Below are 19,887 nucleotides of genomic sequence, written 5' to 3' on the forward strand. Positions count from 1 at the left end.
TTTTAAAAGTTTTTCCCAGTTGAGTTTGGCTCTTTTGAGACATTAAACAAGGAATGTGAAGCTCAGGACAGCAGGGTAACCTGACCCCTGTGTAAGGACATTCAAATCCAGGAACAAGTGTATCACTACACAGCATCCACTCGGTCACATCTGAACTGAAAGGCTGTAAAAGCATCCAGCACCCTCCTGGTGTTGAAGTTTAGTCTGCCTTGCAGGTAGACAGGACGCAGGTTTTCATCCTGCTCATGTAGAGAAATACAAGTGGATCTTTGAAMAGGCAGAGAAAAAATGAAATTTGGCAGACAGATGCAGCGAGGGGTGCTGAGCCCTTCAGCGTCACTGGGCTGCCGCTCTCAGAAATGTCAAGCCTTCATTCTCTATCGGATTCAAGTGGATATTGTTGCTAACCAGAACAGCGAATCTCCGTGTCATTTGAAAGATAAAAAGTGCTCTTACCTTGGGGACTTTGCGAGAWTTTTGTTCCAGTCAAACACAATTATTTCAGTGTGTTTTTCATAGTTATTCCAGATTCCCATTTGCAGCAGCAAATAAGCCTTTCTGCATCTCAGAATTTTTCCTTCACTTCGGGGACCTGGAAAGAAAGCCACGTTACACTGCAATTAACGTCTGGAATGGTGCTGTAAAACACATCTTTGTTACCAAAATCTTGGTTTCACAGTGCCATCTACAGTGCAATCCGGGGCAAAARGCAGCAGTTGTGTTGCTGTTTTCTTTCTGAGAACTCACAGAAGCTGTGGTGAGGCAGGTCTGGGGTAGCTCTGCATTAACCAAAGGCAGAGTTTGCTGTGCTGGAGTTGCAAACAGAATTGTGAAGCTCACTGGGGGCTTCTCATCAAGTGCTGTCTCACCACCCAGCTGCTGGGAAAGCTGTGAGGTCTGACACTGCACCACAGTGCAAACACATTTCCATGAGTCCATGAAGCCTCCAACAATTTGAATCAGAGATTATTAAATACAGTGGGGAAGATCTGTCATTGTTTTCATGAAGATTTGGAAGCTGYCTCAGGGGCAGAGGGTCAGTCACCCCACAGGATCAGTCCATGGGATGGATGCATCACTTCACCTTCTGCCTGTCCTCCCTTCCAGCATCCCCCTCACACCCAGCCCACCCACACCCAGGAGTTTCACGCTGAAACCTCCTCATGGAATCACTTTTCTGCAGAATAACGAGCTCAAACACTCCACTTTATAGACATTCAGGCCTCTTTGCTTTGCTGTTTATATTTGTTCTCTCACTTCCATCCCTTGTCACAACTTGACCTTCTGCTATTGAAAACACAACACAGAGCAATTTGTGAGAGCAATAATAATGTGGTCTTCACCTACACAGTGATCACAGTAACCTCTCCTGATCCTATCCACGGTGCTTTTCATTTCACTCTTCCCTTGATCAATTAGAAATCTGTTTTTAGGAGACACAAAAGTACACCACCACACTCAGGGAAGAGCAGGTCTGGGGTTGTGAAAATATAGAGGCAGACACCTTTGAGCAGCTCAGGACAGGAAAGCCCATGGCTCAACACACTCAYGGAATCACAGAATATTCCAGTCACAGCTTGGAARGGACCTTAAAGCTCATYTTGTTCCAAACCCCTGCCAAGGACACCTTCCACTAGGCCAGGKTGCYCAAAACCCCATCCAACCTGGCCTTAACAGCTCTTTTCAGTTCAGAATGCCATGAGAAAAACAGAGTAATTGCTGGAATTAAAGAGGTGCCAGGCCAGCAATCTATGATTAATCACATTTTACTCTCTTTGCTTTCCAAGGCGGGGTTCCAGGGTGAGCCAAAATCAGCATTTCTATCAAATCATCACTGGAAATCAAAACAAAATGTGGGCAAAGAGTTGTCTTAAGAAAAAGCACTACCATCCTGTATTAATCCTTTCTTCCACAAATACACATACAATGAAAAATAAAAATAAAAATAAAATTAAAAAAAGTGTGCCTCAAAAGGCCGATTAAGAAGAAGCAAATAAACAGGATTTTCAATACAGCATTGACTGACTGAAATGGTTATGCAGCACATTTTTACCCATTTCATATTAGGACAGGTAGATAAATATATTCTTACAGTGCTCTTGCAGAAATCAATACTGCAATACACTAACTTGGGTTTTAGTGCTTATCTGTCCCATAATTTTTTTTAGAGAGGAAAATAAAACCCTGTGCAGATGCATCTACAGGTAAATACAAATAGTCAGTGCAACCTGTTCTGTAAACACATGTTAAACACTGGTAAAAGGCGAGGGAGTATTGATCAGCCCAACTCACTCTAATTAAGTGGATGCAGCAAAAGTGACAGATGATACATCCACCTGCATATCTCCAGGCTTTCTGATGCCTTCCAGGCAGTGATATTTCTTTTTAAAATAGAGTTGTTTGAGGGGAGATTAAGGCAAACTCCTGAAACCAGCTTGGGCTGGTTTATGTCAATAAAGGAGGCAGATCAGARCAGAAACAAGAGGCTCACCTGGTTAATAACTGTAACAGGAATTCCAGGCTTTTCGAGGCAAAAGCATGCTTTGTGTGTGTTTTGTGAACAGTTGGTTTAGCTGCTGGTCCCTGCCTCGTCTCAGGGTGACACATTACTGTGGGAAACAGAGCTGTTTTTTGTTTTTATACAATGAGCTCATGCCAGGGAGCAGCTGAACCCCACCTGCATCTCCTGCAAAGCCACAGGAAAGAAGAGGGAATGGGAGAGGGGAAGGTTTTTGTGCATGGACTGGCCATGAGCAGCTCCTGCTTTGCACAGGAGTTCCCCAGAGGATTCTCAGCTCCCCATGGTCAGTGTTTAGGGCAAATGAAGATTGTGGGTTCTGGCATCTGGAAGGAATTGCCATGGTTAGATCTGCTGCACCTTGATCTCAGTATATTCTGCTCTCTGTGCCTCTGCACTCCAGGAAAATGGGTGTAAACAGCATTTCTCTATGCCAGAAAAGTGTTTCAAGACCAGAAACAATAAAGGTCTAAAGTTATTTGAAAACTGTATAGGCACTGTATAATTCCTTTGACAGATAGAATAAGATAACATTTTAAATTAGGTGCATTTCCAACCAATATTTACATGTTGTAAAATGCTTCTTACGGCTACTTTCTGCAAAGAATAAATTACRAAACCATTTTATGCCATCTTTTATAATAAGCTATTAAATAATTTAGGAAACCTCCTTTCATTAAATATTTAAAAGGCCTTAATTTCTCCATTCTAAATAATTCCTCACTTAAAATACAACTGTGCATCCCTTAAAGACTCCTCTTTTGTAAAGCAAGGGGTGAAAAGAGAAGAAATYTGGGGGCCATGTGCTGTTCAGAGGATTTGCCAGCCTGGCTTTCACCCCACTGTCAGCCTGGCTAAACCTTTGTCTCCTACAAATAAAGGAAAAAGGGAAACAAAGGGGAAATAGAGCAATATCTGACAATTCTTAGGAGAGGGGGAACAAAATCTAGTTTGGTCATTGCATGTAGTCGAGAAGTACTGCTGTTTGAGGGAACCTAGAGAAAAAAGAGAGAGCTAAAGCAAACATCTTCAAAAAAACTTACTGGCTGAGTAACAGAGCCCCATTTTGGGGCTAAATCACTATAAACAGGGCAGATATTCAGTGACAGTACTTGAGGGGGGGTTATAAAAAAAGAGGAAGAGGGTGACTGATGTCCCTGTCGGGATACAGGGCCGANTTCCGATGGTCACTGATGTCCCCAGGGGATGCAGTTCCGATGGTCACTGCTGTCCCCATCCCCCCGATGGTCACTGATGTCCCCAAGGGATGCAGTTCCGATGGTCACTGCTGTCCCCATCTCCCGATGGTCACTGCTGTCCCCAGGGATGCAGTTCCGATGGTCACTGATGTCCCCAAGGGATGCAGTTCCGATGGTCGCTGCTGTCCCCAAGAGATGCAGTTCCGATGGTCACTGATGTCCCCATTCCCCCGATGGTCGCTGCTGTCCCCAGGGGATGCAGTTCCGATGCTCACTGCTGTCCCCATCCCCCCGATGGTCACTGCTGTCCCCAGGGGATGCAGTTCCGATGGTCACTGATGTCCCCAAGGGATGCAGTTCCGATGGTCACTGCTGTCCCCATCCCCCCGATGGTCGCTGCTGTCCCCATCCCCCCGATGGTCAGTGCTGTCCCCATCTCCCCATGGTCGTTGCTGTCCCCGTTCTGTGCCCGCTCCGCTCCCGGCGCTTCCCGCGGATCCATCGGGGCGGTGCTGCCCCCTGGCGGCCGCATGCAGACACATTCCGCTCCCGTTTGGATTTTGGCCATTCCCATTTGGATTTTGGCCATGCCCGGACGGATTTTGGCCATTCCTGTTAGGATTTTCACCATTCCCATTCGGATTTTGGCCATTCCCTTTCAGATTTTGGCCATTCCCGGGTGGATTTTAGTCATTCCCGTTCGGAGTTTGGCCATTGCCGTTTGGATTTTGGCCATTCCCCGATGGATTTTGGCCATTCCCATACGGATTTTGACCACTCCCCGATGGATTTTGGCCATTCCTGGATATATTTTGGCCATTCCCATACGGATTTTGGCCATTCCCCGATGGTTTTTGGCCATTCCCCGAATAGATTTTGTCCGTTCCCATTTGGATTTTAGCTATTCCCACACGGATTTTGGCCATTCCCATACAGATTTTGGCCATTCCTGTTCGGATTTTGACCATTCCCCAATGGATTTTAGCCATTCCCATTTGGATTTTGGCCATTTCCAGATAGAAAGGATTTTGGCAATTCCCCAATGGATTTTCGCCATTTCTGGACAGATTTTGGGCATTCCCGTTAGGATTTTCACCATTCCCATTCAGATTTTGGCCATTCCTGGGTGGATTTTAGTCAGGAGAATAACGCATCTCACATTCTGGATTTGGTGCCTTAACCCTCACGCAGACATCTCTGTATCAGGTCACGTAACTGCAGCCTGATCTTGGAGTGTCAGTAAATCCACCCCGGCCGAGTTATTCCAACAGTTAATTAACATTTCTTTATACACTGAGCCTTCCTGCTGGCCCCTCCCGATACATTCCCGTTGTTTTCCCAGCTGGCACAGCTCACAGTGATTCATCAGGTCTTCAAAGGCCTCGGTTCTGCCAATCCTTACTCACACCAAGTAAGGGTTACACCAGGTAGGAAGGCACTGTGCAAATTGAGAGAGGACATGAAGTTACCAGTGTAGCAGAATCCCTGAATCACAGAACGGTCTGGGTTGGAAGGGACCTTAAAAACCAACCAGTGCCACCCCCTGCCAAGGCAGGGACACCTTCCACTGTCCCAGGATGCTCCAAGCCCTGTCCAGCCTGGCCTTGGATATTTCCAGGGATCCAGGGGCAGCCACAGCTTCTCTGGGCACCCTGTGCCAGGGCCTCACCACCGTCACAGTAAAGGATTTTTTCCTAATATCCAATTTAAACCTGYTCTCTATTAGTTTGAATCCATTCCCCCTCATCCTGTTGCTACAGGCTCTTGTAAAAAGTTCCTCTCTATCCCTCCTGTAGGCTCCCCTCAGGTAYTGAACACGAAGTTCACAGTGCAAGAAAATAAAATTTTTATTGGGCCCATTCCCTCCTCCCTTTGCTCCCAGACTTTACATCAGCTCTTCTGCTTCCCTACAGGAATCTCTGAGGGATGGATRTCTGATCACATCGAGCTCCCTACAGCAAAGTGAAGTGAGAAAGCTCTTTGGACAGCACAAAAATCAGCCAGGCAGATATCCAAAAAACCACGGGGGCACTGCAGCAGTGCCCAGCCCTGCCAGRCCCCAGCAGACTCCCGACACACTTCATGGGCAATTTTTGAACTGTTTTTTTATGGCATCACGTCCCATTTACGACATGGGTCTCTGCTGGCAGCAGCTCAGTCTGTCAGCCCTGGTCAGCCCTTTCCACAGGAATATTTCAAATTCTCACTAACAGCAGCTGGGGGAGGTGGGGAGGGAAAGAAAACAATGCCAGTGAGAGCTAAGGGAAATAAACCCCACCTCGTCCTCAGGAGGGAGGACTGAACTGCTGTTATATCCACAGAACATGAGGAATCGACCCCTCCAGCAGACAGAGCATCCCCAGGCAGACAGACATCCTGTGTGCTGTGGGTTTAGGGGGAGCTGAGTCTGTCTTCAGCAGCATTTGCAGTTGTCTGGGCTAAATCTGTCCTCACTACCTCCTTTAAACACAAAATAAATAAATAAATAAATAAATAAAAAACACCTTTCATCTGTTGTGGGCATGCAAAGATGATACCCTGGGAGGATATCCTGCAAAATATGCCTAAATCACCCTGATTTTCTGGCTCAGACACCACACACATCCTCAGTTAATAGTGCCAGAGTCACAATAGTGACTGGGGTGGGTGATCTGTTAAAAAGGTTTTTCAGTTGAACTCATTTTAAGTGAGAGTTTGTGGCCTCCAARTCTGAGCCAGTAGAGCTCAGGTCACACCAAAGCAGAAAAAAGCAATGGCCAGGATCAGGAAACAAATTCCAGCAAGGGACTGGGGCRAGGAACAGAGCAGTAACTGCCAGAAAACCTCGAGGCCACGCAGAGTAAGGAGGAGTTTGGAATCAAAGCTGCTGCTTCCTCTGCTGTCTCCACACAAAGTGATTTCTCATCTTTCCTCCAGGATGAAGTCCACCAAGACTGACAGGACTGCTCAGAGAGCAAAGTGCAGCTATTCTGACTGTCAAATGGAAGCAGAACGGACCCTTTTCTCCACACAGCATTATTCATTATTCATCACCCCACTAGGAACCATTCTGCCAAAATAAACTCGTGAAAATCACGAGTATCTCCATCAAGGTTTCATTTTTCAGGTTGCACAGACTCACCAAYGTGGGCAGCCAGCACAGGATCTCTCATTACAGCCCAGCATTTCAACTCTTTCAATTACCTTCATCAGAAGGAATTTTTCCTTGTGATTATCCAGGTTCTCTCAGTCCCTCGCTGCAGCCCAGAATCTYCTCCACCCCCCTGTGCACGCCCTGCTTAAGAGACGTGCAGGCTTCAGGCACTGAGTTCAAGGGAGAGCAGGAATTGCTGCAGCCCTGTTCAAAGAGGACACAGAGCAGAGACAGTGCCCAGCTTCACTCCCAGCTGCCCTCCCAGGAGCAGAGCAGTTCTCATCTAAAGCAGGCAGCACACCAAAAAAAAAAGAAAAAAAACACATGGAGAGAAACGTCTTTGAAGGAAATCCCTTCAGCAGGATGTTTCAGACCCCGCAAAACCGCATTTTCCCCTGCTGTAAAATTTGCCTGCCAGGTAGCAAAGCATTGAARTTGTTGCACAGGTTATCTTGAGCCATAAAACACTGTTTTCTACGCCCTGGACTGATGGAGGAATTTAATTTCTCCCATGGAAGGAAAAGATAAGTGTCCTGCTATGGAACAGGACACCCACCTTCCTTCCCATTCACCACAGACCCAGCTGAGCTGGCAGAGGTGGTTATTTTGCAGAGGTGGCTCAGAGGAAGGGGGAATGGATGGAAGGGTTGGAGGAGGAAAACTCATGTCCATTTGTGCCTCTGGATGATGCACTGGGGGTGGTCAGCCCAGGGCTCATGTGCAGGAAGCAGGTAATCCCTGATTAAATTAGGGGTGGCCATTCAAATTAAGAAAAGAGGCAATCCCAGAGAAATTATATAAAATAAAGAGAGTAAAGAAGGGTTTGAATAGCTGTGTTTTACTCAAGAAAAAAAAAGAGTTTGTTGGAGACATGTCAACTGTGTCGTTTAAGAGGTTTGGTTTAWAGAAGGGCAGGGTTTCAGTGGTTCTCAGCAGGTACAGCAAATAAATAGCATAAAAATAAATTCAGTGTCCTGAAAAGAATTATTGCTCTGTGCACAAAGAGGAACTTTCTGTATCTAGGGGTGGAAAATCAGTGGCACAAGCTGCTCAAAATCTCATGGTGGAGCTTTCTTTAAACTGRATGAACACCTGTGGGGTGGTCAAAGCGCCCTGCTCCATGCACAGGTTTGCTCAGGATGTGTAACAGGACTACAYCTCCTTTRTGCCCTGGAGAAAAAAAAAAMACCCAATGGAATATAAATGTGAGTAGTCAGTCACTGTTCGGTGTCATCCCCAGMACCCTGAACACAGAGAGTCACCAAGTCAGAGAAAAACAGTGGCAGAAACAAACTGAAAATGCCTCCTGCACATTTTTGTTTTTTTCATGCAGGCAGAGTCAGTGTATGCTGTATTTAGATATCTTTCTAGTGTCTCTTAGGCTCATGCAATAAAATTTTGTTCTTTCTATTTCTACTGCATTAGAATTTTATTTTCTCTTGTTATTCTCCAAAACACCTCACCCACAGTAAGCAGCTACAGCACATCCACTCCTGCCTTCCTGAGCTGCATCAAGCCCTGGCTGCCACAGGGTCTGTCCTTTTCTGTGTCACCAATGTCACCTGGTCCCTGCTTTTGTTTCAGTTCCTAACACACTCCAACAGGCAAGCAGAGAGCAGCCAGTCTTGCTTTTAGCATGTTTTATGAGCACTGGATGCACGTTGGCTGATGAAGAATCCCRACTGTCTGGGTCTATGGGATAATTGTTCCACTCGGGACTCATTAGCTAATTATTTAAAGATTCTAAGGRAAAGCATTTCATAAATACAGCACTAAATTTCCTGAAGTGTAATTACAGGCTGAACMCACATTTTTTAGCACCTGTGTTATCCACTACATAAACCAATAGCAAARTACCTTGTGGAGTGCTGTCCCTGCTCTCTGTCAGGCTTGGGGCAGGGCAGGATCACTACCAGGGTATTGAAAGGTGGCATTTTTGATATTCCCATTTTGGTGACAAAAACAACACAGTCAGCTTGGGCTGGTTTAAAATCCTGCCCTTAACATGCAGAATATCAATAATGAAGGGTAAAACCTGAACAGGGTGAGGGAAGCACAGACCAAAGAGCCTTATCCAGATTCTTGATCTGGTTTTGCTGCTTTATTTTGATGCACTGGGATCAGCTTTTTACTCAATGTTACAAAAAAAAAATTAAAAAAAAAATAAACCAAACTTTCTTTGCTTATCAGAGACTGATCTTCGTGATCRTGTAACCCTGTGCATGATTGATGGGAAGAGCAATGGGGAGGGGGAATGCTGTAATTTTGATTATGCTTGGAAATGCTCAGGGTTGGAAATGAAGTATGAGATTCCCCCCACTTCCCCTGCCTCACTTGAAGGCAATTATGATTKCCTTAAAGATGTGAGATCTGTTGAAAGTAACAAATCTATGGTTGTTTATTTTCAGGGTAGACAACAATCAGCTTTTAATCAGCTTCTCATCACTGGTAGAGAGCTAYTAACTCTCTTAAAAATAATTAGAAAACAGAAAAGAAAAATCTCCTATTATTTTCATCCAGGAAACTGTGATTTTATGGAAAAAAAACCCGCTCAAGATTCAAAGAAAAAAAAAAAAGTTAACTTGATGTCACGTTTAGTTCTCTCTTTAAGCAACAAGATATTGTTTGGCAGAGATTGGATTGTGCTTCCTGAGCTTGTATGAGGTTCTGGATATTGGCACCTGAATAAGAAGCAGAATTTTGAGTCACCTTTCACAGACACTGAGATATTTCTGCTGAACTTTTCTTTTAAGGAAATGGATTGCACAAATCTTTCATTTCTCTGATTTCTGACTGCTCACAGATCCCTGCCTTTCAGAGCCCCACAGAACACATTTTTTTCCATTTTGGGGTAAATAATCTGTGAATTTCTGTTCTGGGGAAACAGCACTCAAACCTAACTACAATAAAGAGAGCAACCTCCAAATTTCAATTACACTCGAATTAGCAACAGGTATGAAACATCTCAAGTATCATCTTTTGTGATTTCAGATGGGTGACTGAATAGTCACACTACAAGGAGCCTGCCCTGCAAAAAAAGTAATGGACTGCAAATCCCTTATGGACTCCAAAAGATTTCCTAAAGAGTGTGTGACTGCTCAGCTAATTGTGTTCTCCCCCACCAGGACCCCACTGGCTGTATCATTTTATTTTATTTTCCCCATTGCCCATTGGAGATGAATTGTGATTACTTTAAAAAGGGATTTTTCTTGTCCATCGATCAGCTTTGTACCCAYTTGACCTACTAGTGTGTCTTTTAAAGATTGATGAACTGGAACACAAAAGTGGAACTCTCTCAGTTTAACTGTTCCCAACTGAGTTTCCTGCACTGTCAGATTTTTAAAGAAGCCCATGGAGGGGYTGCTGGTTCAAATTCCAGGTTATTGCAAACATTTCCATGGCCTGGCAAGAGGCAAGACAGCAAAGGCAGTCTCAGGACTGGTTTATATTAAAAACTGCTGTATTTTAAAATGTGCTCCATCCCAGGGACCAGAGCAGCAATTYAAGTCTTCTGCTTTAATATTGGTCACTAATTAAATGAGAAACAGCAATATTTTTTTTTTTAATATGGAAATAATTACTGAGTGTATCTATATTTTTCCCTCACCAAGTGAAAATCTCTCCTTAGACATGACAAGAGTTTTGGAAAGATTAAAAAGAGAGGCTGCAGGCAATCAAACCTTCACCCACCAGAGGGTACCACCACATCCAAAAAGGRAGACACAGATTTTTAATTTAGAGCTATGCCTTGCACTAGGCAAACCCCATATGCTTTCACACAATTATGTACTGCCAATTTAGTCTAATAAATAATTTTTAAACCATGGATGAAGCCCTGTCCACCTCTATCCTCCCTTAAAATTCACAGATAATGACAAAAATTCATTTCTCTGCTCACAGAAACTGTTTGGTAAGCCAACCCAAAGAATATTTTTGAGAGAGTGCAATCACCCTTATTTTACCCTCCTGGCCCTTTTTCTTTTCCTAGGCTGATGGCTTTGGGCAAATAGAATAAATACTCTTTATTTGCTCAGCTTCATTCAGATGGTATTGTTTTGAGGAGGTACCTGTGAGTGTGAAGTGTTCACACAGAGCAGCAGCTCTGTGTCAGGAAGACAGAAGAACCCACTTGGAAAACTGACACTGCTGCACAAACCACAACAAATGGCCAATGGAGGGTGTGGTTTATCATTTTAAATTATTTTTGCTCTCYAGCCAAAGACAGCTGGTTTCTTAAACCATGATTTTATCCTTTCTAATTTGACTTCTCAATTGTACAAGAATTCTTAATTATTTCTCTGCTTGCAATAGCACCATCTAATTTATTACCTGAGAATAGCAGCACAGCATAAATAATCTATGGCCTTTTTAACCTGAAGGTCYCAGCATTCAGTCTTCAAGAATATGAAAAATTTCGAATTTAATAATGGAATATTCCTATGACAGTCACCCAAAGTGGAAAGCATTGCTTTCCGAGGTTTCCTGTTCTTATCTCAGGAAAAGGCAGCAGAGCTCAGGCCCAGCTTAAGCTCCATTCCAACAATCTGGACACAGTTGGAGATTATCTGGGACCTCTCACAGCTCTCATCCTCTGGTCACTCATGTCCTGCATGTCCCAAAATGCAGAACCACAGCCAGGTCCTGTCTGTGTGTTGCACAGGGTTGAGCGAAGGCCAAGAATGAAAGGGAAACCCAGAGATTGCTGCCCTGGCACAGAGGACCAGGAAAAATCTCAGTTGTCAGTAAATTGCTGCTGAATTTACACCAGGAATGGGATTTTTAAAAAAAAAAAAAAAAATCTCTAAAAAAAATCTGCTAAACATCATGTAATAAAAATAGAGACAGACTGGACTTGACAGGTCTGCAATTAATTTTCCTTGCCTCTTATTTACATCTCTGACTGTGGCAGTGCTATTCTGGACAAAAAACACAGATTCCAATCCTTTACTCTCAACAGAGCAAAATCCACAGTGTGGTGCAGTGTTTGTTACTCATCTCAGTCACACTAATATTATGTTTAAATCAAGAGCTGAAGTAAGACTAAATGAATAAAACAAGTTAAAGTAAAGCCTGGAGCACCGGACCATCCTCAACGCTTTGCAGTTTGCAGGGTATTGTTGGGTGGAACAGAAAAAGTAAAATTTGCTGCCCAAATCACACACTTTATTGTCAAACCATCCCGTGGCAGCTCTGCAGAGACATCCTGCTCAAATCCCATCCTGTCTGCCAAGCAATACCTTACCCAGAACTTTTACAAAAACTCCCCAATTTCTTCCCATTAGGGGTGGCCMACCTACAATTTTCCCCTTTTCTCTGCACCCAGCTGAGTCCCTTCAAACAGGACAGCCCTGAGTAATAAGACAAAATCTGCAGATCTTGGTAAAGCATCTCTGTTCTACCCTAAAAACCAAACAGAGATGTCTAAAACAGACAGGAATAACCAAACTCCAGCCCTGGACAATGCATTTTCCACGGAAGGGCAGTGACCCAAGGGCCTGGAGCAGAAGCTCAGCCGTGCTTGTCAAATGATGCATTTGTTGCTGCACTGAGATTTGAGATTGAAGCTTGAAAACCAGCACAGCTCAGGAGTCCCTCAGAATTGAAGCATGAGAACTGTGAAAGGCTGATTCCAGGCACGGTTAATCACTAAAATATCATTATTCCCACTGGAGGATCCGCTCATGGGACCATGTGGGTGACTGTGAGACCAAAAAAACCCCGAGTGCGAGACACAGAGGAGCCCTTCAAGCACGAGACTGCTTCTCTGCTCCTTTAATAACATCAACAACCACATGTTAATAAAGCAGCTCCTCCTCACAGCTCCTCCTCCACCCCCTGCACCCCAGTGATGCCTCCTCGATATTAAAAGCAGCACCGGATGAAAGGCGGAGGCCCCGAGACGTCTCCCTTTTTTTTTTTTTTTTTTCCATCATGTATAATTTGTAAAGCTAGTCAAAAAATAGCAGGCAATTTGGGCTGGAATTGTGCCAGCTGGGATATTCATAGCACATGTGATCAAACAGCAGAATTTGCCAGTCACTGGAAAAGCAATCAGGCCCCGTGAGCTGATTTCAGTGCTGAGGACAGAGCCTGTAAACATCACTATTGATCAGCSCTGGACTATTTCCATCTGCACACTCAACGCTTATACAAGCTCAACTTGGGGCAGACAGCTCCAAACATTTAACTTATTTTATTAATTCTTATACAGGAGTGATTTCCAGAAGAATTAGTAACTGAAGACGCTATGAATTTACGCTGAAAATTGGAGAAAAAGATATCATAAATGGATTTTATGCAAAACTCCAGGTTATGGTGCAGCTTATTGACATGTACAACAAATTAAAACAGCTAATTCATCTTACTACCTTCCACTGATAATTTTTTAATTAAGTTACTTATCTTTATCTACATATTTAAGAATGTAGATCTTTCATTATTCATCTCTTAAAGAAAATCAATGTTGTCCTGATTTGTTACAGCTCAAACAAGGGAGCAGTACTATCTACGCTAAGACTGAGTAATAAAAAAAAAATTCATTAACTTTATTAGCAAGCCCTAAAAACATGACATTGAGCACATTTTCATACTCCTAAAAGTTTGAATTAAGAATCAATAGCTTAATAGTGTTCAGTATAGCTAAGATATACATCATGATTKTTTTTAAATGCTTAGAAACAAAAAAAGAAAGGGCAGAAAATTATTCAAACAATCTAATGAAATGTTTCAGAAAGTTCAGCATTAATTCTGGGTTATATTATTAAAAAAAAACAGCAAAAAAGCTTCGTATTCTGCTTTTTATTAATTATTATTGTGCATTTTATTTATTACTAAGAGACTGGAAGCTCCTCTGTAGCACTGGTTAGATGTGAGTGTCTAAATGCCTATCTACTGCACAGTTTTGAAATATTTGCACATCAAAACACACTCTGGTTTTACACTTGGGATTCTAAAGCTTTATAAAAGACACCGTGAAAAGAGTAAACTTTGAATCTCAGTTTCTGGAGGAAACAGACTTTTTCTCGTCATCTAAAGTGTCCTTTTCTTCTCAAGGTGACCTTAAGTTTCAGATTTGTAAAATGGTTTCCTCTTGTGTTCAATCCTACTGTGTAATAAGTTTTAAAAATGACTATTTATCTTCTTTAATATATTAGTCATATAGAGCAGGGGAAGCCTCTGTGGGAATTTTTGCTATCGGGTTTGCTCCAGCCTAAGTCAATGCTGATTTAGAAAACATAACTTACCCTTAGTAACAAACAATCATGGATTTATTTATTGGAATAACATCTTTCCATTCTCCTCCAGCAGCGGGTTTCGTTTATCTGTTGTGCTGCTGCAGATTGGGGGATATTTACAGTGGCCAAGGCAATTTGAAAGTATTGCTTTTATGTTGCCCATCTTATTACAATTTTACAAGCCTGAATCGCTGGCATTTGGCAAAATAAATGGATCTGATGGTTCTGAAAAATGTTAATGAAATGCAAATTAGCCRGGCAGGTATAAGTTATATTTATGTCAGAGAGGTGAGGATTGGTGCATTGCTCACAAACTGCCCATTGCTGAAGTTATATTTAATGAAGTTTAGATATTTTTAGATTTTGCCTTGCTAATCATGACCTCRGCTGCCTGCACCATGTAATGACAATAATGAATAAACATGCTGTGCTTATGAAGAACTMGAACCTAACAAGCTGATCAATTGTTAATTCTATAAAGTGACTAAAACGTGTCTCCACTATCAATAAGTAAATCAGCTTCTATTTGCAGTACTAATGCACCTTGTACATATCCTGCAGCTATCCTGCCCTTCTCTGTAATAATGTAATTATCAGTTTGGTCATATTTAAGTACAACCTGAATGAGATTTGATATTATTTTTGTCTCAAGGGTGGAAAAAAATAGGAGGAAAATATGTTTGGATATTTAGAGACACAGTGCATTTATTTGGAGGATGCAGATTTTCCACTTGCCCTCCAATTAGTTATACAAAATTATTCGTTTGAAAACCAATTATTTTACAGCATTATTCTTAAATCATACAGGCTATTATCAGACAGATATTCCAGAGAAGAAGGCCTTTTTATTATTAAAGCCCTTTTGCTCTAAGCCTCTGTAACAAAGCCTTTAAACAAAAGACAACAGTGCTCATTAACTGTAACAGAAGATGTTTCTTCTGTAGAGAAAAAAAAAAGCATTTAAAATGAGACTAATTTGGCTTTATTCAGGCTTTATTTTTCCTCTTGCATGAGGAAAGCATAGCAGGTAAATCAGATCTTTAGCCATAATACAATCATGTATATTCCAATATGATAAATACAAATAKCTGACTGTCTCCACTACATTTCCAAGGAAGATTTAGCAGAAAACCAAAAGAAGAACATGTTCAAGAAAAAGAATGTTTAACACATGCAACACCCAGGAGTTTTGCTTGCATTATCTSGTTTTTTTTCTGTCTCCAAAGACACCGAGGGGAAGCAGCTCCCTGTTCATCCACCCAAAACCACCAAATCTCAGTCTGGGGTGCAGCCAGGGAGAAACCTCACCTGGAGCATTTCACAGGTGAGTGATACACACTGGCAGRGCCAGGAATTGTACTTCAAACTGCACTAATTGTATTTGAAGTGGCTGCAGCTTTTTCAGAGTTAGAAACAATAATAATTCTTAAATGTTTACAGCTTCTGTGATTATCCTTCTGTTGTTAAACTGAAATATATGTCACAAAAATAAATAAGGAACATCTACAAGGAGGAAATGTTCTGGAGGCAAATGCTCTTAAGTGTGTGGGTAAGCTCAATATACCAATTAATTTCTAACACTTAACCAAGTGTCATTTCTCAGGTGGAGGGTTGCACTCATTCTGTCAGAAGCTGTCCATCTCTCCATGTCAATTTGGTGTAGAAAAGGAGGGATAGTTCTTTTTACCTGCTACTCTCTTAAATTAAGACAATCAGTACATGTTTTTAAAACTTATTTGATTAATCAAATTTTTATTCTTCAGTGGTCCCTGAACAGAAACTTATCTATTATTAAACTAAAACAGAATTAATCAGTTCAGCAGCACACCAAAAATACGGGGATAGTTTAGAACTAAAATAATTATTTTGATTTTTTTCCTCCTTCAGCCCCAGTTAAGCCCATACATCACATAACTGGCAGGTATTTCCACAGTTAAACTGTGGCAATTTTCAGTCAAATAACCCAAATYCAAATACTCTGTGATGTGCTTCCAAATAATGGATATTAACTCAGAGGTTCAGAGGCGCTGCTTAACTGAGCAATGAATGCAACAGGAGCACACAGATTTGTCAATCTCTCTGTACTCCACAAAATGATTAATCCTTTTTTTTTTTTCAGGTGCCCTCACTGCTGCAGATCTGTGTTTGGGGAAATTTTCATGGCACTTKACTCCTGCCCACGGTGCTCCAGAGCCTGTGAACAGGCAGAGCTGGGCACAAACAATGACACAGCCAACACGAGCCCACCAGAGAGCCAGGAGCAACTTTTACACCTGCCTCTATCCATGCTGGGCCAGTTCCAGTTGCATCCCAGTTTTCCTTGGGGAGGAAACAAAGCTATGGYCACAACACCTTCTGTCACTAAAATTGTGAAGATTTCCTTCAGGCTTTCTTGTTTTTTCTAGGGATGAAGCAAAGGGATATCTTGAGTACAGCCCTAGCAGTGGCCAGAGGAGGAGATGACAGCAAAGGGGAAGGGATGAGCCCTCCTTCCTCCCCAGTGACCCCATCTCCTGAGCATTTGCCAGGAAATGGGAAGGAAACCAGCAATGGGCTCCCTGAATGCCCAGTGAAGAGATCATCACCAGCAACCAGAGCTTCTCTGCTTCCTTTACAGAATTATCCTGAAATCATAGAATGGTATGGACTGAAAGGGACCTTAAAGTTCCAAATTCCTCCCCCACCATGGGCAGGGACAATTTCCACTGTCCCAGGCTGCTCCAAGCCCTGTCCAACCTGGCCTTGGGCACTGCCAGGGATCCAGGGACAGCCACAGCTTCTCTGGGCACCCTGTGCCAGGGCCTCCCCACCCTCACAGTAAAGAATTTTTTCCTTGTATCCAATCTAAACCTGTTCTCTTTCAGTTTAAAGCCATCCCCTCTTCATCCTGTCATTACAAGCCCGTGTTAATTATAGGGAACAGAGTCCCAAAGACCGATTTAAGCAGGGCACTTTAACCCCTCTATTCTGTCATAGAATCATCCTTCCATTACAGAACTCAGCCACACCTGTTTAGCAGTTTAAACATAACAAGAAGTTTCATTTAACAGTCCAGGCTAAGTTAATTTTGCCAGGAAACTGTAAYATTGATGCATTATATTAAATTTTGAAATACAGCATTTCTCTTCCTCTCTCMGACATTATTAGCATCTTACAGTGGCTTGAATTAAAAAAAAAGAAACATTTATTTTATCACCCTGATATCAGTTTGCCTCTATATAACATTTTTTGAAACGGGAAAATATCACAGTTTGGCGTCATAAATTCAACACTGCAACAAGATAAATCCTTCCCATTAATGTAAACCGCTGTACTTCACAATATATCTGCATCTGCAACACACTTGTGTTTGCTGATCAGACCATCATAAACACACATAACTCTCAGTGAGTAATGGAAGCAGMGAGAAAATCCGAGGGTAACTGCTCTCCAGACTAAAGCAGCCACAGCCTGGTCCTTCAAACAGATTTGCTCACGCAGGGATGTTCCTGCCTGTGTTTGGCAACATAAAATACCATCCCCACCGCTGGAATCCACAGCAAATGGCATCGAGGTGCACTCACTCCTTAATTACACACGCACGGAGTGAATGCTGGAAGCTTTATTAACTTGCAATGTATAGAAATCCCAGAGATGCACAAAGGAGAGCTTGGGTGCCCCATCAATTAAGAATTTCTGARTTTCTCACCGAATACTTAAGGTGACACTAAACTGACTCAGAAGAAAAGAGAAAAAAAAGCAGCTCGTTTAATTTTGTTGAAAAGAAAAATCAGTAACCATTTAGTGCTCCCTACAAAAACTCAGCTTCCACCTTTTCCCCTTTACACTTAGATCAACACTCTGAAACTTGTGCCAAATGGGAATTTGGCACACAGTTTAGGAAATGCAAACACATGAATTAATAACCTGAATTATGCAAATKGGAACCTGAAATTTGCAATTTGTTTTAAAAAGCTGAAAGAACTCCTCTTAATTGGTTTATCCGTGTCTAGGCATTACTCAAATGCCTCTGGTTTAGTTAGCAGCTTCTTGCAGGCTCAGGGAAAAAAATTAAAATGTTTAAGAGCTAAAGCACCTGAATTCTGCTCTCTCCTCTGTAAAGAAAAGGTTTAATGCTTCCAGAAGCAAAAAGTCCAAGCTGATTCCAGATTCTTCAGCTCAAAGGGATGTAGTACATGACTGAATCATGTTTGGCAAGTGGCTGGAGAAGAGAAAGGGGCAAGAGCTATGCACTGAGGGCTGGGGAGTAAATTCTTTAATCATCTTTCACCATCCTGTAACACCAAGGGTGGGATTGCTGCCCTTTAATATATTTATCTTTGTTATACCTCAMAGCACAGGTAGCACAACTGCTGTGGAAGGAGGGTTAAAACTTGTACTGATGCTGTACAGAGGGAAATACCCTTCTTAGGAGAAAGACCTGACCCCACCAGAGTTTTTATTCCACTGATGTTCCCCGTAAAGTATAACTGAAATTGAAACACCACAGAAAGGGGAATGAAAACAACGGGTCGCCTTTGGAGTCACGGAGATACCCGGTGCTGCTTTCCCTCATTTGAGCTTTGCTCTGGCATAGTTGTACCAAGTCTGAGTAAATCAGCCTTTCAGCTCACAACCTTTCCAAAATAACTGCTGGGAAATATAAAACAGAGCAAAATGGGTGAAATCCGCAGTCCTTTGTTCTTTCCTTATGAGCCTCTTCAGAATAGCAAAGAGGCTCCGGTGCCGGAGTCGGACAGAAATCGCGTCCTTGCAATCTCTCAGGATGCTGTGGCACTGCAAAGCAGCTCTGCCCCAGCCGCCTGACCCCGGGTGAAAGTGCGCTGTGATCTCCTGATCTGCGGGGCTGGCACCGGCTTCAAAGCACCGCCTGCGTGCTGCTGATCGCCCTTTCAAAGGGGAAAAAGGGAKGGATGCTGAAGGAGTTCTGCGAGACCTTGAGAAAAAGAGTCCCAGGGCCATAAACTCGGAGAGAGAGACGGGGAAAATCCAATAGCTCGGATGAAAAGTATTTATRTGGGGGAGATCTTTATTCTGAGTGTGCCTCCAAAATCCAGGACAAAATATTATGCTCGAGATTTTCCTCCAGAGGCTGGAATGAGGCTTAGGACTCAAAGGTATCTTGCTGCTCCATATTCATATTGACAGTGAGTTTAAAAGAATAAAAGATTAGTCTTAGAGTGTTTTAAAAGACTGGTATTCCAAGCAAAACCATTTTTCACACCCACAAATTTAGTTCTAGTTTAAGAGCTTGTTTTTTCAATGGCCAACAGAGGTAGCTGGCACTACAGAATCACAGTAATTTCAATATTTGATAAGAAACTTCATTTCATGTGAACCTGAGAATTAATTGCTTTTCATCAAATGTTTTACTGTTTAGTTCTTTATGTACATTTTTTTTCCAGCACTTGAGGAGTTCTGGCCAAATTCTGCTCTGTTCATTCTCAGCTCAGTCTTAACTGGGCAGCTTTGCCTGAGAGGGGACAGCAGGGCTGGCCTTCAATTAATAAAAGATTGGCATGGGGAGATCAGGAGCAGTTCATAAGCACCACAAACCAGTTGCCAATTCAGATCCAATCCAGAGCAGTCACATCTGGAAGGCAGTACCAGGTAACACCTGCACCTGAGCTGTGTGACCAGGAGAACTGGTGGATTCTCAGGAATTTATATAAAACTCAAGGAAGCCAATGTGAAAATTTTTATGCAATTTAAATAATATTCTGCAATCACCAGAGCTGGAGCAGCCTTCTAGACAGCTGAGGAAAAGGGCCATGGAATAAGTGGCATGAACCCAGACAATCT

At 42.6% G+C, this 19,887-nt stretch overlaps 1 protein-coding gene across 1 annotated transcript in view; it reads right to left on the bottom strand.

The window, feature by feature from the left end:
• Positions 1-581, bottom strand: part of TAFA4 (TAFA chemokine like family member 4) — a 38,487-nt gene extending 37,906 nt beyond the window's left edge. Inside the window, exon 1 of the mRNA XM_057366343.1 lies at positions 457-581. Within this exon, the coding sequence (XP_057222326.1) occupies positions 457-536 (80 nt within the window). The 5' untranslated portion in view covers positions 537-581. The remainder of the gene's footprint in view (positions 1-456) is intronic.
• Positions 582-19,887: the final 19,306 nt, after the last annotated feature.

Source organism: Malurus melanocephalus, unplaced genomic scaffold, assembly GCF_030028575.1.
Source record: "Malurus melanocephalus ecotype Western Australia unplaced genomic scaffold, MMel_1.1 scaffold_64, whole genome shotgun sequence".
NCBI lineage: Eukaryota > Metazoa > Chordata > Aves > Passeriformes > Maluridae > Malurus > Malurus melanocephalus.